Source organism: Pongo pygmaeus, chromosome 23, assembly GCF_028885625.2.
Source record: "Pongo pygmaeus isolate AG05252 chromosome 23, NHGRI_mPonPyg2-v2.0_pri, whole genome shotgun sequence".
NCBI lineage: Eukaryota > Metazoa > Chordata > Mammalia > Primates > Hominidae > Pongo > Pongo pygmaeus.
Genome location: NC_085931.1, coordinates 36587834 through 36611966, shown reverse-complemented (window position 1 = coordinate 36611966; position 24133 = coordinate 36587834). Strand labels below are relative to the sequence as shown.

Here is a 24133-nt window from a genome sequence, read left to right as displayed (position 1 = left end):
ATAATAATAATAATAACATGGCCAGCTGTGGTGGCTCATGCCTGTAATCCCAGCACTTTGGGAGGCTGAGGTGGGAGGAGCTGACTAGCCTGAGCCAGAGTGAGACCCTGTCTCTACAATAAAATTAAAAATCTGCCAGGCATGGTGGCATGAGCCTGTAGTCCCAGCTACTTAGGAAGCTGAGGCGGGACGATTGCTTGAGCCTAGGAAATCAAGGTTGCAGTGAACCATGATCACACCACTGCACTCCAGGCTGCGTGAAAGAGAGAGAAAGAGAGGCCGGGTGCGGTGGCTCACGCCTGTAATCCCAGCATTTTGGGAGGCTGAGGTGGGTGGATCACGAGGTCAGGAGATCGAGACCATCCTGGTTAACACAGTGAAACCCCGTCTCTACCAAAAATACAAAAAATTAGCCTGGCGTGGTGGCGGGTGTCCATAGTACCAGCTACTCAGGAGGCTGAGGCGGGAGAATGGCGTGAACCCGGGAGGTGGAGTCTGCAGTGAGCCGAGATCGTGCCACAGCACTCCAGCCTGGGCGACAGAGCGAGACTCCATCTCAAAAAAAAAAAAAAAGAAAGAAAGAGAGAGAGAGCGAGAATATAAGAGAGAGAGAATATAAACATCATTGAGTTGTACACTTAAAACTAGTATACTGTATACACTTTATGTTTTACCTCAATTTTTAAGAATCAATGGATAAAATTCAAATCATAAGATGCCCAGGGTTTGTCTGAGGTAAAGTCTCAAGGTCAACCAAAGTCTTCAGGTAATTTGGTATAAGAAAATAAAATCCAAAATATTCTGTCTCCATTAAACCAGGCTGGGTTTAGAGCGCACAGGAGATTCCTACAATGCAGAGAGAGGCCAGGTTTGGATTTGGAGTCAGATAGAGCTGGACGCCCTCTAGACTCTGCACTCCCAACCATGCGACTTTGCAAAAGTCCCTTGCCCGTGCATGGAGGCTCAGTTTCCACTTCTGCAAAGAGGAAATAAGGCCAGGTGTGGCGGCTCATGCCTGCCATCCTAGTGCTTTGAGAGGCCAGGGTGGAAGGATCGCTTATGTCTAGGAGTTCGAGACCAGCCTGGGCAACGTAGCAAGACCCTTTATCTATAAAAAATATATAAAAATTATCCAGGCATGGTGACATGTGCTTGTAGACCCAGCTACTTGGGAGGCTGAGCCAGGAGAATTACTTGAGCCAAGGAGTTCACGGCTGCAGTGAGCTATGATGCCACTGCTGCACTCCATCCTGGATGACAGAACAAGACCCTGTCTCCAACAAAATACGTGAATAAAATGGAAATCATATCTTAGCATCCTCCCAGGGCTGCTATGAGGACTAAATGAGTTTATGTGTGTAAAGCACCCAGCACAGAGGCCAGCACACAGTGGTACTCAATAAACGGTGGTTTCCACTTACTACTGCCTCTACCTCCATGCCTTCGCCTAGGCTGTTCCACCTTCCAGGGACACCATTCCCCATTGCTGCCCAAGTTGATGCCCCATACTCTGTAACAAGTTAATCGGGTATGACCTTGCCCTGAAAGGGCTCCCAGTCCACTGAAGGGGACAGGTGTGCAAAGAGATGACACACAGAGCACACACCATGGGCTGGGAGACACTGGGCAGGGGTAAAGGAACTGACTGGAAGGATGTTTCTACAACCAACCTGCCCAAGGATTCCCACCCCTCTGCCTCCCGGAACGGGAGCTAACTCAGGGAGGAAAATGCTGGACACTGATTCAATGCATCTCATGCCTGTACTCCCAGCACTTTGGGTGGCCGAGGCAGGCAGATCATGAGGTCGAGAGATTGAAACCATCCTGGCCAAAATGGTGAAACTCCGTCTCTACTAAAAATACAAAAATTAGCTGGGCATGGTGGTGCGCGCCTATAGTTCCAGCTCCTAGGGAGGCTAAGGCAGGAGAATGGCTTGAACCCAGGAGGTGGAGGTTGCAGTAAGCCGAGATCGCGCCATTGCGCTCCAGCCTGGGCACAGAGCCAGACTCTGTCTCAAAAAAAAAAAAAAAAAAAAGAAACATCACATGGGTGGCCGCACAGGCCAGTGAACCTCATGGAGACTGCAGGGAGGGCAGGACAGGTGTCAGTCCACAGCCAGGAGCTGCCCCACCCGTCGCTTAGCATCTCACCAATCCACTTCTTATCTCAGCATCGAGAGTCCATTTAAGTGGAGAGGAGAGAAAGTGTCCACTGAGCACGTATTCTGTTGTACTAGGTGCTTTTTCCCCATGAGTCTCTCCAACCAACAGAGGAGGAAATGGAGGCTCAGAGAGGTGAAGTTACTTGACCAAGGCCACCCATCTGGGGAAGGGCACGGTCAGTAAGTGTCACTGAGCCCCCAATCCTTGGTGTCATCCAAGGGTGTTGCTCTACCCATCCCCAGCCTCCCAAACCGAGGCTGGGAGAAATGACCCAAGAATGCACGTGGACCAGACCTCAGAGCACATTGTCTTCAGCCACGATCTGAATCGTGATCTGAGATGACAGTGGGAAGAACGAAAGTACCAAATTTAAAGTCAGGCCAACCTGGATCCCAGTCCTGACTCCACCACTTAAAAGCTGTGTGCCTTTGGGCAAGTAGCTTCACCTCTCTGAGCCTGGCTACTTCTCCTGAAAAACAGATATGATCATAATTCCTTATTTAAAGAACCATGGGGAGAATTAAGTAAAAGCAAGCTCCTGGCAGAGCCCCTGGCACGAGTGAGTGATCCCTCATCCTTCCATTTGGGCACCATTCCCCAACAGTTGACAACCGGGTCATAAAAAATAAATGTACCTCGGGCCAAGGCCTGGAATGTGACAGCCAGAAGCAAACTGCTGGGTGGCAAGGATTATTATTATTATTATTACCACTGCTGCTGGGCACATTAAAAAAAAATTAGGCTAGGTTGCAAAAAAGAAATTATAGAGAAGAAGAAAATAATATGAAAGCTTTGTGATTTCAGATGTATCCTGGTGCTTGGCAGATCTCAAGTAAGTTCCATTTACAAGATGCAATGTGGCAGGCAGCAAGGGCGCAGTGGGAGGACTAAAAGGAGAAACTGGCAGTCACCGGGTATACACAGCCTCTGAGGACCCGGCCAGTGCCACACTGGGGATCTCCACACTTTTACCCTGGGGTCCTTACTTTAGCTGGCCATTCATGTTTACCTTTGCATCAGGTGCTCAGTGTAGCCAGAACACTGGCCTCCCTGCACCTAATTCACTCTCAGTCCAGCTCCAGCTCATAGTTGCCTCCGCCAGGCAGCCCTCCCTGATATGCCTCTCCTCCTCCCAGCTTGGCCTCATCCTACATACACCTCCACTCAGGCACATATCTCTCCAGCTTGGAATGATCTGTTGATGTAGACATGGCAGCCCACCTCCCAAAAGTGAGTCACTTGATGGGTGAGACCCAGTTGAGTTATTTCTGTGTGCCAATATCTGGCATCTAATAAGATCAATAAATATCCATTGACAATGAGCTTCTAGTGACCATCCCCAAATAAGAGCCATTGATGGTGGGGTTGAGTGTGTTCACCCACTGAGCTGGGTCCACAGTACTACTCAGCCCAGATTTGAGGACCCCAGGCTGCCCACAATGACTGAGGGATGGGACCCCCAGGCTTTCTAATCCCCTTCTCTGGGTCCTCTGAGATTCCCAGCAACTGCCCCAGCTCCCAAGACCCAAGGAGTGGGTCCAAAGTCCGACATGAGATCCCCAAAGACCTAGTGAAATGATACTGGGGAGAAAATAAAGTTTAATTAACCGATCTCTGTTGACCACAGTAGCAAACGATTTGAAAATTGAAAAGATGCGATTTTAGTTAAGTGGCGGTGAATTGGGCATGCTCGTTCATTTATTCACTCAACACACCTTTATTGAGCACTTGCTGTATGCCTGGCTGAGTGCTAGGCCTTGTCTATTCAGGAGTGATCAAGACAAGTAAGACTCCCACCCTCGTGGAACTTGGGGCCGAGGGGAAACAAATCATAAACCAACAGTGTGATCAGAGATGGGAGATTGTTGCCAAGGAGACAACAGGAAAGACGATAACTGGAGACATCTCCTTAGATGGAGGTTTGGGAGTCTGAGACGGTAATACAAGCCGGACACCCATCTTATCACTAAGAACCACAAAAAGGTTTAAAACCACGTAAATGGACAACATTAGGGAAACAGCAGTTCAGCGAACCATGTCTCCTCTTGTGAATGTCTGGTCATTAAAAATAATGTTTGTGTAAGCCAAAATTGACAAATGGGATCTAATTAAACTAAAGAGCTTCTGCACAGCAAAGGAAACTACCATCAGAGTGAACAGGCAACCTACAAAATGGGAGAAAATTTTCGCAACCTACTCATCTGACAAAGGGCTAATATCCAGAATCTACAATGAACTCCAACAAATTTACAAGAAAAAAACAAACAACCCCATCAAAAAGTGGGCGAAGGACATGAACAGACACTTCTCAAAAGAAGACATTTATGCAGCCAAAAAACACATGAAAAAATGCTCACCATCACTGGCCATCAGAGAAATGCAAATCAAAACCACAATGAGATACCATCTCACACCAGTTAGAATGGCAATCATTAAAAAGTCAGGGAACAACAGGTGCTGGAGAGGATGTGGAGAAATAGGAACACTTTTACACTGTTGGTGGGACTGTAAACTAGTTCAACCCTTGTGGAAGTCAGTGTGGCGATTCCTCAGGGATCTAGAACTAGAAATTCCATTTGACCCAGCCATCCCATTACTGGGTATATACCCAAAGGACTATAAATCATGCTGCTATAAAGACACATGCACACGTATGTTTATTGCGGCATTATTCACAATAGCAAAGACCTGGAACCAACCCCAATGTCCAACAATGATAGACTGGATTAAGAAAACGTGGCACATATACACCATGGAATACTATGCAGCCATAAAAAATGATGAGTTCATGTCCTTTGTAGGGACATGGATGAAACTGGAAATCATCATTCTCAGTAAACTATCGCAAGAACAAAAAACCAAACACCGCATATTCTCACTCATAGGTGGGAATTGAACAATGAGAACACATGGACACAGGAAGGGGAACATCACACTTCAGGGACTGTTGTGGGGTGGGAGGAGGGGGGAGGGATAGCATTGGGAGATATACCTAATGCTGGATGACGAGTTGGTGGGTGCAGCGCACCAGCATGGCACATGTATACATATGTAACTTACCTGCACGTTGCGCACATGTACCATAGAGCCTAAAGTATAATAATAATAATAATAATAATAAAAAGAAAAAAAAATAATGTTTGTGAAAGTTTGTTTTTTGTCTTTTTTTGTTTTTTTGAGATGGAGTCTCACGCTGTCGCCCAGGCTGGAGTGTGCAATGGCGCAATCTCGGCTCACTGCAACCTCCGCCTCCTGGATTCAGGCGATTCTCCTGCCTCAGCCTCCTGAGTAGCTGAGATTACAGGCACCCGCCACCACACCCGGCTAATTTTTGTATTTTTAGTAGAGACAGGGTTTCACCATAATGATCCGGCTGGTCTCAAACTCCTGACCTCAGGTGATCTGCCCGCCTCAGCCTCCCAAAGTGCTGGGATTACAGGCGTGAGCCACCATGCCAAGCCAGAAAGTTTTAATGATATAGTTTGTTATGAATTATGTAAAATATTTGCAGGAAAAATACTGGAAGAACACCTGCAGGTATAGGACCAGTGGGTTTTCTCAGGGTGGTGAGGTGAATGGCGCTTGTTTTCTGGTTTGCTTGAGTGTGTGCATGTATTCTGGTTTTTGGTTTTGCCCTTGTGTTTTTTCTGATTTCTCCATAGGAAGTATGTAGTAATTTCGTTTTTTATTATTATTTTTTTTTCTTGAGACAGAGTCTTGCTCTGTCACTCAGGCTGGAGTGCAGTGGCGTGATCTCAGTTCACTGCAGCCTCTGCCTCCCAGGTCCCAGTGATTCTCCTGCCTCAGCCTCCCGAGTAGCTGGGATTATAGGCACGTGCCACTACACCCGGCTAATTTTTGTATTTTTAGTAGAGATGGGGTTTCACCATGTTGGCCAGGCTGGTCTCGAACTCCTGACCTCAGGTGATCCAACCGCCTCAGCCTCCCGAAGTGCTGGGATTACAGGCGTGAGCCACTGCGCCCAGCCATAATTTAGTTGGTTTTTTTTTTCTTTTTAAACAGATGCTTCATTAAAAATATGAATTAGAAGAGAATAGAGATAAATTCAGTAAGAGGGAAAACAAGACGTGCTTCCAAGAAACATGGAATGGGAACTGAGTGCCTAGGTAGTGTGTATTGCTGTTGGGGAGCAGGCCAAGCCCTCCCCAACTTGCCCAATGCTGCCATCCTTGATGATGGAGGAGGAGGAAGAGGAGGAGATGGAGCAGGAGGAGGATGAGGAGAGAGGAGGAGGAAGAAGGAGAAGGAGAAGGAGACGAAGAAAAAGAAAGAAGGACGAAGAAGAAAGAAGAAGGAGGGCTGACACTGGAAGTGTCAGGCACTGCCAAAGTGCTTTATTGGCTTTATCTCATTTCATTTGAGGTCAAATGAAACTTGCTCTCCTAGTTTTCAAAAAGGAAAAAAATCGAGGCCCAAGGAGATGAGGTCACTTGCTTAAGGCCACCCAGCTTAACCACTGGTACTGGGATTCGAACATCACTATGTCAGACTCCGCCGTCGCCCGTGAGTTTTCAGTGAAGATGGAACCAGCTGTTACAGATGAAATAGAAGCAGAATTAATCATAGGAGGAGGGCTGGCTAGGAGGAGAAGGAAAGAGGAGGGCTCAGCCAGGGATGAAGTTGGGTTGAAGTTGGGTTGTAGAGTTGCCAAAGAAAATGCAAGCCATCCAGTCAAATTTGAATTTCAGATAAACAATGGATAATTGTTTTCATAAATATGTCCCCCACAATATTTGGTACAGCAAGAATGCTGGCCTCACTGCATCTGACTACTTTCACTCTCACTCCAGGACCAGCTTGTGGTCTGCTCCACCAGGCAGCCTGCCCTGATAGGCTCTCAACCCTTCAGGCTTCCCTGTGCCATATTTGGGACATGCTTACACTAAAACATTATTCAATGTTTATCTGAAATTCAAATTTAACTGGGCATCCTGTATGATTTGCTAAGTCTGACAGCCTTGGGGACTTAGCAATTCCCATTATTGGGGGACATATCCTGATCACCAGATTCCCTTAATGATGCTGTACCTGGCCTACCTGACCCCAGTAACTAGCCCAGGCTTATATCAAAGACCAATGAATTTTCAGACTTTATTTTTCTTCTGAAAGAACAGAGAAAACATTCTCTTGATACCTGCCAGGTAGCAGAGAGAGAACAAAGAAACACCCTACCAGTTCCTGCAAATCAATTGGTCTAAAAAATGCCCCACAGAAACAAAGAGAAAAAAAGCAAACCACTTCAAATGCTTCTTGGACACAAATCCACGCTGTGACCAATGGCTTTATGCAGACTGTTAACAAAAAGGTCAGGTTGGGGAAAGCTCAGAGGACCCCAGCTTGGGTCCTTTTCCTTCTCAAAAACAATAGGAAAATAAACAACTACTCTTTTGCTGATTCAAATGGATATATTTGGCCAAAGCTCACTAAACGAATGAGAAAAATCAGTGCTGAGGTAATTTCTCATCTCTTGCCTTCAAGGTGAAGGTCTGGGCTCCTAATGACCCCAAATCATGGGGGAAAGGGTATAAAAAAAAGAGCACACTGCTGAGTCCCCCAAGTAAAGAAGCTGCCTCCCTAGTATTTGGTTTAGCAAGAATGCCAGCCTCGTTGCATCTGTTCATTTCATTCTCATTCCAGCTTGTTTCATGTATGAGTTTTGAGAATGAAAGAAATTTCATTCTCATTCTCATGGCCAGCTCTTGGTCACCTCTTCCAGGCAGCCTCTTTGATATGCCCCCAACTCTCCAGGCTTGCCCATACAATATTTGGGACATACTTACAAGGTGACAAGTAGATTAGCCCCCAGAGTTCAAAGACGGGGCAGACCCATCACCTCACCCACTACAGAAACAGACTCTAGAACAGTGGTTCTCAAAGCGGGGTCCCTGGACCAGCAGCATCAGCACTGCTGGGAACTTGTGAGAAATGCACGTTCTCAGGCCTCACCCAGAGCTACTGAATTAGAAACTCTGCAGATAATACTCAGCGATGTGTAAGAGAGAGAGAGAGAGAGAAAGAGAGAGAGAGTGTGTGTGTGTGTGTATGTATGTCTGTGTGTGTGCGCGCGTGCGCGCCCGCAAGTGCACAGGCTTAGCAATTTTTTTTTTCTTTTTTTGTTTTTTTTGTTTTTTTGAGACGGAGTCTCGCTCTGTCTCTCAGGCTGGAGTGCAGTGGCACGATCTCTGCTCATTGCAACCTCCACCTCCTGGGTTCAAGCAATTCTCCTGCCTCAGCCTCCCGAGTAGCTGGAACTACAGGCGTGCGCCACCATGCTCAGCTAATTTTTAGTATTTTTAGTAGAGATGGGGTTTCACCATGTTGGCCAGGCTGGTCTCAAACTCCTCACCTCAAGTGATCCTCCCACCTCGGCCTCCCAAAGCGCTGGGATTACCGCACTGGCTGAATTTCTTTAATGACCAATGATGTTGAGCATATTTTCATGTGCTTAGTTGCCATCCATTTACATTTTTTTGTATGTTCCATATTTTGCCCATCTTTTTTGTTGGGTTGTTTCATATATGAGTTTTGAGAATTACTTTTATATTCTAGATAAAAATCCTTTATCAGATAAATGATTTGCAAATATTTTCTCCCAGTCGGTGGCTTGCTTCTTCATACTAATAGTGTCTTTCAGAGAGCTGTTCCTTTTGATAAAGTTAATTTGTTCTCTTATGGACTGGGGTTTTGATGTCTCATTTAAGAAATCTTTGCCCAGCTCAGGGTTACAGAGATTTTTCTCACCGTTCTTCTAGAAATTTTGTGGTTTGAAGTTTTACAATTAGATCTGTGATTCATTTTTTGTTAATTTTAGTATATCATGTGAAATATGGATTTTTTTTTTTTGCACCAGGATATCCAATTATTCTAGCACTATTTGTTTCCCAGACATGTATATTTGAAAAGAGGCTTTGGAGTGGAAATTATCTACTTCCCTCCACCTGTCGAACTCCTATTCATCCTTCAAAACCCAGGCCAAATGTTCCCTTGGCTAAGAAGTCTTCCCCGGCAAAGTCCAAGTAGCTCTATCAGCTATCTTGTGGTGCCCGCAGGATTTCATGCAACCTCTAACATATTCTTATCTCACATGATTGCATTAATTTCCAAGTCTGTGTCTCCTGCTAAAGTGAAAATCCATGGATGAGGATCATACTCCTAGCACTCAGCAGGAACATACACCTAACACAACACAGGCCCAGCATAGGTAGTGGTGAAGATATTTGGGAGAGAAGGGAGAAAACAATGGTTAAAATAATTGAATAATAAAGTATCAAACCAGTGAACCATTTGCTTTTTTAAGCAATGCAATACCTAATTCTCGGCCCCACTCATAGACTATATTCGTCAGGAAACCTCGCTGAGTGCCCCTACCCAAGTTAACCACCAGTAGTATTGACAAAGAGCACCCTATTGATTGATTTAGGCCAAGCCCTGTTCTAAGCACGTTATACACATCATGTCATTTCACCCTCACAACAACCCTCTGAGGCAGATACTGCTACTATCATTGTTGTACTGAAGAAGAGACAGACCTTCCGGGAGGTTAAGGTCCATGCCTGAGGTTCACCTACTTAACAAGTATCAGAGCTGGGGCTTGAACTAGACTGATTCCAGGGCCCTAATCCTACCTCTATATATACTATGTCTGGTTTCCTTTATTTGTCTGAGTCTTCTTTACCCAATAAGCCAAGACCATACAAAGGCAGTCCCAACTCTTCCACATGACCAACCCTTGCCAACTATGAACCCCAGTACCAAAGGAGACAAGTTGCACGGCGACTCCTCATCACCCTCCCATCTATCCCCAGACACAGACTCATATCCCACCCGTGAGGGACCTCCTCCTTACCTTGGACCACATGCCCATGCCAAAGGAGCTGCTATCTGCCATCTGGTGCAGGTTCAGCTCCGTCCTGGAAGCATAGAAGGAACCAGGAGTCAGGGGGGCTGTCCACACCAGCCCTGGCAGGGCAGTTGGTCGTCACAGTGTGAAGCTCCACGCAACTGCCCGGACACCCCAGGGGCTGTCCCTGTCCCTGGCCTCGGCCCCACTAACTCTGCCCTGGGATATCTTCGATCTCCCAAATATTCCTCACACACAGCCCTCACTTGGCCCTTCCTAAAGGCCAGGAAATCCCCTGAGAAAGGGCTGTAGAGGAAAATCAGGAGAGCAGGGACTAACCCCAGATCTTCTAATCAGCTGAGTGACCTCACTCAAGGATAATATTAAAACAGTCAACATGAACGAGCCCTTGCTGCATGCTAAGTCCTAAGATGACTCATGACAGCCCCACTCCATGGGTACAAATATTATTTCCCTTTTACAGTTGACAACACAGAGGCACTGAGAGTGGGTACCTGCCCCAAGACTTCACACAGCTAGCAAGCATGCAGCCAGAAGCTGAGCTGAGGTCTGTTGGCCCCTCGAGCCCAGACTCTGCGCTATCCTGCCATGTGCGCCTCTCCCGGCCTCAGTCTGCACTTTATGAAGCAACACGACGTTTAAAGCTCCTTCCCGTGTTCAACCTGCAGGTTCCTCGAGTGAGGCCTGCAGGTGGACCACCCACTTTTGCAGGCTTGAGGAACGCAAGCCAAAGGCGGGGTGGGTACAGCTATGCCCCCTGCCCCTTCAAATCACACTCTCTACTCACAAAAGCATTGTAGAGCCCAGCCTAGGATCCCCAGTCCCATGTGGGTTCAAATTGGTTCCTGGAAAGGGTATTATTCATCAGTCTCCAGCCAGCTTGTCTGGTTCTGAGGCCTTCAGCGTCCTCTCCCTGGATTCTCTACAGACCCCACACCCCTCTCTGCTTCATGACTTTGAAGGAGTCTTACCAGCTAGGCTTCAAGTCCAACCCCAGTGCTGCCATGTGGCAGACAAGGTAATTCTCTTCTCTGCAACTCACTTTTTCTTATCCGTAAAATGGGCCCCTACTCTACTTGCCTCCCAGGATTAAATGAAATATTGTACATAAACTCACACTGCAAGGCTGGCACGGAGTAAGTGCTCTGTTTTGCTCACTCTTCCATTCACTGGAAATTCAATCTGACAAATAATTAAGAAGCATCTACCTGGTGCCAATCCCTGTGCTAGGTACTAGGAAAGCAGAAAGAAGGATGACAGGGCCCCTGATTCAAAGATCTCCCAGTCCATCTGGTGAGGAAGGGAGACCTGCACTGGCAGGTTTTTGAACCAGAAGCACATACCAGGCACCAAAACGGTATAAAGGAGAAACTGAGGAGCAAGAATCAGGCAGTGCTCCTCTAAAAAAGGGATCTGGAGTAGGGTTTTGAAGGATGAATAGGAGTTTCCCACATGAATGCATGGGAGAAAGGACATTTGTGCAAGTGAGAACCCATTTTTGACCTTTGGAAGCTTCCATGTGGGTGACAGACCAAGTTGGTAGCAGCAGAGGTAGAGAAAGGGAAGTAATTGGGGGACCACCAAGGACCCTTCAGAATGCCAATGACTCCCTGAGGCGGCTGAGTTGCTCCAAGCACTTTACTCTCTTAGGGTCCCTGAAACTCATCTGGGCCGCCCCTTCCTCTCAGAGGCAGCTTTGGCCCAGCTCCTAAGGATGCCAAACTCAATAAGGATGCCACCAGCATGGAGGGCCCCTGGCCTAGGCCTGGCTTGGAATGAAGGTCTGGCATCCTCTGCTAGCCGCAGTTGAGCCTCATCCTTCCTGGGCCCACCCCAGGGTAAGCCTGCAAATCCCCCTCTCCGGGAGGCAATGCTTCTATCCCCTATCCCCAGAGCCAAGCCCCACCCATGGGGTACAGAAGAGAAAGCCCCAGTGTGGAGCTCCAGGGCTGGAACAGGGGTGAACAGAACACCTCTGAGAGGTGTTCTGAGAGGTGAGAAAATGGAGGTCCCAAGAAGTGAGGCCATGCGGCTGAAAGTGGGATTCCTACGTTCAGGGCCCACCTACCTACTCCTTCCCGCATTACACCGTTACTATGCACCGCACATGGCCCCAGCTGCCTTGACATGTGATCTCATTTAAATGCCTATGGGGTTAGCACTAGTAGGAACCCATTTTACAGAAGGAGAAACCAAGGCTCAGAGAAGCCCATGTGGGGCAAAGCCTGGATCAAACCCATGTTCCTGTGAATCCAAAGTCATTTCTTTGGATGACCTGATCAGGGCCTGTTGGGGGTATCAAGGCAGATCAAATCCTCCAAAAACAAGAACACACACACACACAAAGCATTCGCTATGTCCAGGCACTATTTTAAGAAGTATTGTCTACCTGTTCATATTTTAATCCTCACCACAACACTGTGATACAGTCACATCTATTTTTGTAGATAAGGAAAGTCAGGCTCAGAGAGGTGAAGTCATTAGCTCGAGGTCACACAGCCAACAAGTGGAGAAGCCAACATACAAATCCACACAGCCTTGTCCTTGAGTTTGTGGCCCCTGTCACTCTGCTATACCACCCCACTCCAAGTTCTTCTACAGATTCTCAAGACCTTCTAGAAGTTTCCCTGCTGCTCAGTTACAATCACTCTGAAAACTGGGAGTTCCCTCTCTACTTTGCCTTCTCTCTGCAGGTTACATCTGTCCCTCCAGCCTTAGCCAGGACACTCCGGACAGGTTGAGGCTGTCCTTCAGATGGGGAGGGAAGGTTGGGGAACAAACAGTGGTGAGGTTAGAGCACAGTAACCACAAATTATCACCCCTCATGTGGGAAAACTCACTTTCTCCTCTCCCTGACACTTCACTAGGACCATGCCCATCCATCCAACAGAGGAGGAAACCAAGACTCTGGGAGAGGAAGCCACATGAGCCACATGCCTAAGGATGCCCTATAGGTTTGGGGAAGGGCAGAGATGGCTTTTTAGGCCACCTCCTCCAGGAAGCCCTCCAAGATGAGGCTTGCCTGACTACCCAGCTCACCGTTCCACTCAGCTCCAGGTCCATCCCAAGGAACCTCATGTAGGCATACCCTACCATACACCCGAAGCTCCCACAAAAGTTTAGAAACTTCTGGAAGACATGGGGGTCTGCTGTCCCTCTCCCTACATCGCTGCCAGGGCCAGTACTGACATGCCACTATCACAGCAGACAGCCTTGACTCCCAGCATTTATAAAGAGCTGAAGGTAAATTATCTCTCTTAATCCTATAAGGTCTATGCAAGGTGTTGTTTCCACATTACAAAGGAAGAAACCGAGGCTCAGGGTGGATGACATGTGACCAAAGTCACCCAGCCCATGAGCTGCATGAACCTAGGCAGCTGGAATCGGAGGCCATGTTCCTAATCCCTGGGTCCCACGGCCTCTCAGTGCTGGGGAGAAGCTAAGGCTGGGCCCCCAAAGAACATGTGCCCTTTGTCGTACTGCCCTCAGTTGTCTCTTCCTGCCCCAAGTGCTCACCTGAGATCCAAGTCCAATCCAGCCAGCATCTGGGAGAAAACCTGGAAGTTACTTTCCCCTTCCAGCTGCCGTGCCACGCGGCTCTTCTCCAAAAGCATTGTCTGCAGGGAGAAAAGAGGGGCACCCAGTCAGTGCTTTAGGTACATCCGCACATGCCTGATGCCCAGCTACCCAGAAGCCCCATCGGGGTGCCCCACTCTGATCCACTCTTATTTTTTTTTGAGACAGAGTCTCGCTCTGTTGCCCAGGCTGGAGTGCGGTGGTGCGATCTCAGCTCACTGCAAGCTCCGCCTCCCGGGTTCACGCCATTCTCCTGCCTCAGCCTCCCTAGTAGCTGGGACTACAGGCGCCCACCACCACGCCCAGCTAATTTTTTTGTATTTTTAGTAGAGACAGGGTTTCACCGTGTTAGCCAGGATAGTCTCAATCTCCTGACCTCATGATCCACCCATCTCGGCCTCCCAAAGTGCTGGGATTACAAGTGTGAGCCACCACGCCCAGCCTCTGATCCACACTTTGAGGCAACATCTCAGGTCCAAATTTTGCTGGCAACCTCCACATCAGAACTTCTCAATCCTTTGTCTCACTAATTCAGAGTCCACCTAGGAAATTAACTAATGCAATAGATTCATTCCAATTAAGCTATCAAAGGTAATAACAATCAAATGAGGCCACCTTCCAACATATTCCCTTTTTACTAGAAGCCTTTAATACCTTAACTCAAATAGTGATTAAGCGTAGGATTTCAGGGCCAGGACAGAAAAGGGACCATTTGGCATGGAGGGGTTTTCCCTGAGTCTGGATATTATACCAGCTCCATGTTACAAACAACCCTTCTAATAACCTAATCCTATTTTCTGTTCAAACAGGATGTTTGAGGGAGATGGGGAGGAGTACGGGTGATTTTGGAGATAGGAACAAACAGGCCATGTGTTCGTCACACGCGGACTGCTGCAGAAGGCTGGCAAGCGTCTGTTTAATTTCAACTTGCGCTTTTAAGACCCGGCTAATGACAGCCTGAATTCTATATTTGCTCATGAATATTTCATCCCCCTGAGAGTCCGAAGCACAGACGGGCTGGCTTGCTCCAGAAGGGGATGTTCCAGGGCACCTAGTGAGGTGGGGAGCAACTGGCCCCAGCTAGGGGATCCATGACCATTTCATTATTTTATTATTATTATTACTATTTTCTTTCTTATTTTTTGAGATGGAGTTTTGCTCTTGCTGCCCAGGCTGGAGTGCAGTGGCACAATCTCGGCTCACTGCAACCTCCGCCTCCTGGGTTCAAGCGATTCTCCTGCCTCAGTCTCCCGAGTAGCTGAGATTACAGGTACCTGCCACCACACTCGGCTAATTTTTGCATTTTAGTAGAGACAGGGTTTTACCATGTTGGTCAGGCTGGTCGCAAACCCCTGACCTCAGGTGATCCACCCACCTAGGCCACCCAAAGTGCTGGGATTACAGGCATGAGCCACCGCCATGACCATTTCAGACACATCCTAGAGTCCCAGCTGGAGGTGTGGGCTCTGCTGAGCGGGGTTAGAGACACAGCAGCCCCAAGGGCCCCCTTGCACGTCCCCCCAGAGGCCTCACCTGGAGCTGAGCAGCCGTGATGCGGCCTGTAGCGCTGAAGTCCAGCGACATCACCATGGAGAACCGGGTGGCGCTGCGGCTATGGGCCACGGACACAGAGCCGAAGGCCCGGAGGACAGTAAAGGTGGCTCGGATCTTCTCCACTGTTGGGGGCAGCATGGGGCCACATGTCACTGATGGCCCAGGTACTGCCACTCCTAGCTTACGCAGGTCCACCTTTTCCACGGCCCCTGCTTGGGCCAGTCCCCATCCTGGCCTCAGCCACCTGTGGGCTTCCTGCCACCTACTCCCTGCCCAACCCAACTATAAGCCACATACATTTCACTGAGCACTGATTGCTGGGCTGACCCTGTACTACCAGCTCTGGTGTAGGGGAAACAAGACTCAATCTAGAAGAGCCAGGGATAGGCACAATCTGGGTGACAGAGCTGCCCTAAGGCTTCCCAGACCTAATGGAGCCTAGGAAAAGGTGAGGATAACATTCTAGGGCCTGCACTCACAGCTTAGAGACAGGCTTGCAAAGTCCTATAATCTCCCCACTACTATTCATTGCATACCTACAATGCAACAAGCACTGTGCTAAGCACCTGGATACAGCCTGACCTGACTTCCACCCTCAGACACATGCAATTCACAGCACAACTACATTCTGAGAGACTGTGCCTCTTCCCACTGTATCTCCAGCTTCTAGCATGAGCCAGATATAGAGTAGGTGTTCAGCAAAGCATTGGAATAATCCTAGTGGAGAAGCAGTATAGCCCAGTGGTTAAAAGATATGGAGGATCTGCCCTTTGCTGGTTACCTGATTTGGGGCAAATTAATTAACTAGTTAATTCATTAATAATTAACTAATTAAATCTAGTCCTTATGTGGCTGTCATGAGGACCAAAAGATTTAATAATGTCACATGCTTAGAAAATATTTCAAAGGTGGAACTGTTATTATGGTTGTTATTATTAGAAACACAATATTCCCTGCATCATGTATTCTCAATGGGGAGGATATTGCCCCTGAGATGAGCAAGAACTGATTCTTAGAAGTGGTGGTAAAAAAAAAATTTTACTCTTTTTATGTATAAAGCACAAATATACATAAAGGAATATATGGCTTATCTGTGGTATTAACATTTCATCATAGGGGAAATGATTTAAGGGGAATAAATGTCTTAAAAGGCTTTTCAGAGTGTGCAATAATGAAAAAAAGCTGAGAACACTGCCACAATGGTTAGAGTTCTAGAGCCAGTAGGCCTGGGTTTGAATCTCAGCTCTAGGAGTATTTGCTGTGTGACATCAGGCAAGCTAGTTAACGTCTCTGAATCTCAATGCCTTCAATCTATAAAATATAAATAATAATATCTACCTTATAGGGCTGTTTTAGATTAAAGAAAAAAAAAAAGCTCAGGCTGGACACAGCAGCTCACACCTGTAATCCCAGCACTTTCGAAGGCTGAGGTGGGTGGATCACTTGAGCCCAGGAGTTCTAAACCAGCCTGGACAACATGGTGAAACCCCATCTCTACAAAAAATACAAAAGAAAAAAAATAGCCAAGGGTGGTGGCATGTACCTGTAGTCCCAGCTACTCAGGAGGCTGAGGTGGGAGGATCACTTGAGCCTAGGAGGTCAAGGCTGCAGTAAGCTGGGATCACACCACTGCACTCCAGCCTGGGTGACAGAGTGAGACCCTGTCTCAATAATAATAATAATAATAATAATAATAAAGTTAGTATCCTTGGAATAGGGCCTGGTACCTTAGGCTTCAGCAAGCATTTACTCTGATCGTTATTAATATTGTATTTGTTATTATTAATTGGTACTCTTTTTTAAGGCTCAGGTCAAATATCACACCCTGAAAAAAAGCCCTCCTGCAGCCCTCCTCTGCGCTCCCTGAGTTTCTTCCCTAGCCTGCTCTGCCAGCACTTTTTGAAGAACATTCAAGTTTTGAACGTAGGTACAGATCAATTTCCTCTCTGGCTATTAGCTTCTCGTGAGTGTAGACTCTGCCCTTGAATCTTCATTCTTTGAGTCTTCTGTTCAGTTCAGCAGGTTGTGCACTGCCCAAAGACACCACATCCCAGGGGTGCATCATTCACATCACACTCTCCTAGATTTGTGTACGTATATTAGGATGATTTCCCAGCAGATGGCAGTCAAGTATCCGGTTCTAACAATGTCCACGTATGATGATTGTTCTGCAAATGGCCGTCAATGTCTTGAGAAAGGAGTACCTTATTCTGATTTCAACAAATGCATCCCAGTGACCTAGTGATAGCCCTGCCCAGTAGCAAGCATGGGGTCTGCACGTATCTGGTGCTCAGTGAATGCTAGCTGAATGAACATAAGAAAGCAGCTCAGCATCCCTTTCCAACTCTCCCCGTGCTGACCCCAACTCTACATGTCACCTAGAGACCACCATACCTGAGACCCTGCCATCCACACTGCCTGCCATCCCCACCAGGTGTTCCAGGACCTGCTCACAGCAGGTGGTCTTCCCAGCACCACTCCGGCCCAGGGCCACAATGCTCTGGTCTCTCCGCTGATTCAGCAGCGCCCAGTATGCCCGCTGTGCTATGGAGCCAATGTGGGCAGGCAGGCCATCCCGGCGGCCCTTGGGCACCTGCAGGAAGATCACAGGTATCAGCCGTCCCATCCAGCCACTGCCTAGGGAGCATTCTAAGACAGCGTCCTGCCCCAGGCCTAGGGTCCAGATCTGTGTCCCTGCCTCCAGATCTGCATCCCTGATTCCCTTCCTACTCGACTGGGAGGAGCCAAGCCTGTGTGTCTAGTCCTGCCCCTGGCTCCCTGTGAGTCCCTGGACAACCCATGCCTGTTTTCCGAACCTAGTTCTCCTCTTTAGTTAGAGGCTTGAATGAGAGCTGCATTCGTCCATGAGATTCATCTCACTGGTTACTCAAAGCATCAAATGGTATCTGCCTGAAGCGAGACAGCTGGATCGATGGCATAATTATCCATTACGATTAGTGATGTCTGCCACGGACACAGGGAATGGCACATGCGGGAGTTAGTGGTATGTGTGCTACATATTTGCCATAACAGATTTAGGTGATAACTGAAACTGTATCTGCTTCATCATTCATTCATATTTCATTCAGTAAAATAATCCACTGAGTGTCTACTATGCAGCAGGCACTCGGGCACAGCATGACACAAAATGGATAAAGGAAATTCCAGCCAATCGCAAAGAGATACCATTAAATGCCTATTACAATGGCTGAAAAAATATTTAACAGTCACTACCAAGTTTGGTGAAGATGAGGAGCAACTGGAATTCTCATACAATGCCGATGGGAATGCTGAATGATACAGCCTCTACGGAAAACAGCTGGCAGTTTCTTCTACAGTGAGACGCACACTCATTACCCCTCTCCACAACCCCACAACCCCTCTCTAGGTGTTTACCCTAAAGAAATCAAAATGTATGTTCACAAAAAACCCCTCTATGTCATTGGTTATATTGACTATATATTCAAAATCACCAAAAACTAAAAACAACACAAATGTCCTTCAACTAGTGAACTAGGATAATCACCCATTCTGGTTGTTTTTTTGTTTTTTGTTTTTGTTTTTGTTTTGAGACAGAGTTTTGCTCTTGTTGCCCAGGCTGGAGTGCAATGGCACGATCTCGGCTCACTGCAACCTCCACCTCCCAGGTTCAAGCGAATCTCCTGCCTCAGCCTCCGGAGTAGCTGGGATTAAGGCGTGCACCACCATGCCTGGCTAATTTTTGTATTTTTAGTAGAAATGGGATTTCACCATGTTAGCCAGGCTTGTCTCAAACTCCTGACCTCAGGTGATCTGCCAGCCTCGGCCTCCCAAATTGCTATCCTGGTTTTAGCATTGAAAGTCTCATGTCCCAGAAAACGTTTTAGTCCCAGGAAAACCAGAACAAGAGGTCACCCTATGAACAAATAAGCACACTAGTGCATCAATGAAATAAAATAAAGGAACAAACTATGGATAAATAAAACCACATGGGTGAATCTTCAATGCATTGTCCTGCCTGGAAGAAGCCAATTCAAAAGGTTACATACCATACAATGCCATTTATATGGGTTTTTTTTTTTAAGGCAAAACTATAGAGACAAAAAAAACAGATCAGTGGCTACCAGGGGTAGAACTTGGGGCTGAGTTGACTACAGAGGGGCCCAGAGAACTTTTGGGGGTGACGGGAACTGTCGTGTAATTGATTGTCGAAGCAGTTACACAACTATACACCTTTGTCAAAAACGCACAGAACTGTACACTAAAAAGTTGAATTGGACTATAATGTAAACTATACCTCAATAAGCCTGATTTTTTTTTAAGTCCCTGCTTGGTGGAGCTTGCCTTCTGGTGGGAAGACAGAGATGATCGATGAAAGAAATTAATTCAATTATAGTGAACGGGAGGCATTTGAAAGCCACAAGCCTGGATGAGATCACCGAGGAAGAGTGTGGGGACAGAGCACCCTGACAGGGACAGGTCAGGGAGACCAGAAGGAAGACTGACTGGGCAGCCAGTGGGCTGGAATGAAAACCAGGAAAGCGGAGTCTTAGAGCCGAGGAAGGGTGTGTTTCCAGGAAAAGGGAGGGAAATGCTGCTGAGTTCAGTAAGAGGAGACCAGAGACTTGACATTGGATTTGGCAGCGAGGGAAGAGGGCGGGAGGTTACTGTGAGGTCAGCAGGAGGGCACCAGAAGGAACAGAGGAATGGGCCCTGCTGCAGGAGGATGTCCGAAGCCCAAGATGCTGAGGGTGCCCACTGGGTCCCGCAAGGCCCCATCTGCCCTCCCTAGCGCAGTGCTTTGGCCGAACTAGGGGCACAAACACTGGTGCGATGGCCCTCCCCTCAGCCTGGATGTCTAGCTTGGGGCTGGGGCTGTCTCCAATCCACTGTTGGCTTTTCCTGCTCCAAGCCCCTGAGGAACAGTCATGAGTCCCTATCCTGATGCCAGATGTAGGGCTCAGCAGGAACCTAATGCAGGCAAAGGGGGGATATGCCCCCACACTGGCTGGACACAGCCTTAGGGCTTAAGGCAGTCAGAGGGTCCTGGGGTCTCAGTCCTAGAGCCATCCCCCAGTCTGGAAAAACTAAAGTTCAAGAACGGGCAGTCCCGTCCATCAGCCCGCTCAGGCCCACTGCCTAGAGGGAGAAGGAAGAATTCTGCACATCCAGGTTCCTGAAGGCACTCATATATGCACACATGCACACATGCCTTTGCATCTGTGTACGTGTGCCCTTGCATGCATGCACACAAGTATGCTTGTAGGCACATGCACCCAAGTTGCCACAGGCTCTGCACACAGAGATGGGATCCGCCTCTACCCACGCGGTCACATCCATGCTCAAACTCACGCTCTTATTCACCTAGACCCGCATGTCCCCAGGCACACACCCAGACCCCAGCTGCCTGGTGGGGCTAGCCCCGCAGTGAGAGAGGCCCCCAGTGTGGCCCAGACCCCGCCCAGCCCATCCTCAAGGCGGTCTCAGCCTCACCGCAGGCCTGTGCTCCCACCTGGTGGCCATTTGGGGAATCAGAGGTTGATGCAGCCTAAGGACAAGAGGTGGCTGGGGGTTTGAGTGTGGGAGGCTGGAAGACTTGAGGGAAGGGTGGGGACCAGTGCCGCACCCCACCCCAGGGTTAACAAGGGAAGTAGGGGGATCTACCTTCAGAGTGCGTACCAATGCCTGCACCTTTTGGCGCTTTTGCCTAAGTTCTGATGCCTCAGTCCAGGATGGCCAATGAGGACCTGCTTGCTATCTGGGCCTATAAAAATGTCCCTTCCAGGGATTTCCAGAGAGCCAGAGGAGTCACTCGGCAGTTTGGACAGCTCAGAGGCCTTGGGCTGCAGTAACAGAAGCCTAAGCACTCACCACAAGGACGGGAGAGGGCACGTGCCAAGCTCTGGCCCACCCAGAGCTTCTGAGGTCCTCCCAGGCCCTTGACCATGGACAGCGGTGGTGGGAGAGCCCCTGGGAGTGACTGAAGGGGTGGTGTGGGTCACTCTGGAGGAGAAAAATCTTGGAGAGAGGTGTACAGGGCCACTATATCCCCTTTAATGGATTTAGCATTGCTCAGGGACTAGTGATGGGTTTGTCCCACAGGGCCCCAAAGGGCAAGATGTGGCTTTTCACCCCCAGTTGGCAGAGGAGAACATGGAAACCACAAGAGGTATCATGATCTCTCCTAGACACCAGGTGTCCTAGGGGCTTCTGACTTCCTAGTGAGTCCCCAGAACAGCACACAGGTAAGATGTCTCACCTCGGACAAGCCTCCCTGCCTCCACTGAGCCTCTTCCCATCTGTCCTCCACCCAGCAGCCAAAGGCATCCTTTTACAACCTAAGTCACAGCATGTCATTGCTCTGCTAAAAACCCCAGTAGGGACTCTCTCTAAGCCCACTCTGGCTCAGGAGGCTGCCCAGTTCATAAAAAACTGATAAAAATCGGCCAGGCACAGTGGCTCACGCCTGTAATCCCAGCACTTTGGGAGGCCGAGGCGGATGGATCACAAGGTCAGGAGATCGAGCCCATCCTGGCTAACACGGTGAAACCCCATCTCTACTAAAAATACAAAAAATTAGCTGGGCGTGGTGGCAGGTGCCTGTAGTCCCAGCTACTCGGGAGGCTGAGGCAGGAGAATGGCATGAACCCGGGAGGCGGTGCTTGCGGTGAGCCGAGATCATGCCACAGCACTCCAGCCTGGGCGACAGAGTAAGACTCTGTCTCAAAAGTAAGTAAGTAAGTAAATAAATAAATAAATAAATAAATAAATAAATAAATATCCACAGTAGCTGCCATCCCACTCAGAGTAAAAGCCAGAATCATCATCCTGAGAACTGACACAGCTCTGTCCTGGCTTTTCCCAACCTCTCCCACCTCTTCCTCCACTCATCTGCTTGGGCCACTCTTATCTTTATTGTTGATGGTCTGTCTTTTCTTCCTATAACAGCAACTCCACAAGGGCAGGCTTGCTCGCCCAGCATCTTCCCTGCTGTTCTTTGTGCCTGGCTCGGTAGGAGACCCTCAAACAATAGCTCAATCACTACGGACTGAATGAAAGAAGGGGCCACGCTTCAACGACTCGGCTGAGGTGCCTCGTGTGTCCACGAGGTGGCGCTTAGAGATTTCCTTTGCTCTTGTCCATCTCATCAAAAACTGGCCGTTTTTACACTTGCGAGGAAAAAAACTAAAGCACAACTGAAGCTTCTGTTTCCCCGTTGATGTGGGTGCTCAGGACTCCTGAGAGTTCAGCATGGGATGAAGAGCACACAGGAGCCCGGTGCCCTGGGTTTTCCCCCAGCTCCTCTGCTCAGTAGACCTGAGAGTTCAGCCTGCGCCTGGCCCAGCCATCTCTTCTCATCTGTAAAATGGGCTAATCACAGTACCTGTGTTTTCAGGTGGATATGTGAGAATGAACTGAGTTAATACATGAAGGTGCATGAAGCAGTGTCTGGTAGAGTTCATACTCATTCAGTATTTTCTTTCGTTATTCTTGTGATATTTAATGCTGCTGTTTCTGTCGTAATGGTGACTGATCTTTCCCCCCAGGGAATGGGGGAATCTGATGGTCCACGCCATAGGATGCCCACAATGCCACGAGAAGGATGCTGCTTGCAGACAGGTCGACTGGGGGCTCTGATGGTTCTACTGTCACCTCAGATGCAGAGGGATCCCCCCAGACCCTCCTGCCCTCAGCTCCCCAGTGCTGCCCACCATGGTCCCACCTCACCTTCCCTGCAGAAGGCACCAAGGGCCCCCGGGGCTGGAGGACGATCAGATCAGGCCCCACGCAGGTGTGCGGCAGCTGAGCCCTGTAGCGCTGCAGAAGCGTATTCAGGACACTGGATTCGTTGACACTGATGAGAGAGGCCAGGTCCTCGACCTGGTCCAGCTCAGGGGGGTTGCCCTGTGAAACCATCACACAGAGTCTCCTCTGGCCTCCTGGTCCCGTTTCCCCACCACCCCCACAACCAAACACACACTAAGCCCTCCTCTTGAGAGCTATGTGCCAAAGACCAGAACAGAGCACAGGGACTCTGGATGGAAAGTGATGAAGCCCTACAAATAAAATAGGGCCATCCCTTCTCCTTGCCCTCTGTGCAACCTATGAGGCACCCCTCTTCGCTGTGGTCCTGCACTCTGTGCACCATGAGGGGAGACGCTCCCAAGGCAGACTTGACAAAATTCAAAGCACTTTCTGGATCTCAAACACCACAAAAAGACAGGTGATGCTCCAGTGTGTGCGAGCATCCACTGCCATTTCCTCCTCTTCTGGGTCTTATGGGGAAGCTCTCAATATGCTCCATGATACCCAGGAGTGGAGGCCAATGGCCAAACCACCTCACTGGTCTCACAGCCCATCATGCATTGATTCCTAGGAAACCACGCAAACCCTTAGAAGCAAGAGGTATGTGAAGCTGCTTCTTAAAACATCTATTCTAAGAGGTGTCCTATCATTCTCTCCAGCTTCAGGGAGTTTTCTGAACTTAGTAGTCTCAGGTTTGGGCCAAGCTTGAGCCCTCTCATGGATCAGCCTTTCTTGCAAGGCCACTGAGCCTCTGTAAATGCCCAACGCAGGAGAGGAAGCCTGAGGTGGGCAGAGGAGGAGCAGAAAGGAATGCAGATGAGCAAGGAGGAAAACTCCTAAGATAGCAGGCTGTGATGGGTGCAGGGAGAGGGCATGACAGAACCTTTCTTTTCTATCATTATACTGTGACTTGTCCTCAAAAGGATTTACGGTGCACAACAAAAATCTATTCAAAACAATTTAAAGAGCAAAGCTGAAAGTAAGTTTGATGCTAAAATATAGGCCATTGGAACCTATGCTATGGTTAATGGCAAGCAACAAATTTGGCTCTGAGTTCCCTGGCGGCCAGAGTGAAAACAGAAACATGCTCTGTAGTATGATTTGCAATATCCAATATCTACAAAATTAAAAGCAGTCATTTTCTTGGGTCCATCAGAAGAACTCCCAGGGCCA

The 24133-nt window shown here is 48.4% G+C and overlaps 1 protein-coding gene across 5 annotated transcripts in view; it reads right to left on the bottom strand.

The window, feature by feature from the left end:
• The window catches only part of MYO18B (myosin XVIIIB), a 318984-nt gene that overhangs the window by 265480 nt on the left and 29371 nt on the right, over positions 1-24133 (bottom strand). For 4 of the 5 annotated variants that reach the window (XM_054469702.2, XM_054469701.2, XM_054469703.2 and 1 more), the window contains 5 exons: positions 22883-23059; positions 17570-17768; positions 15155-15297; positions 13562-13662; positions 10031-10094 (listed from right to left, as the gene is read on the bottom strand). In XM_054469702.2, coding sequence (XP_054325677.2) covers positions 10031-10094; positions 13562-13662; positions 15155-15297; positions 17570-17768; positions 22883-23059 — 684 coding nt within the window. The remainder of the gene's footprint in view (positions 1-10030; positions 10095-13561; positions 13663-15154; positions 15298-17569; positions 17769-22882; positions 23060-24133) is intronic. The other variant, XM_054469704.2, reaches the window with a different exon arrangement.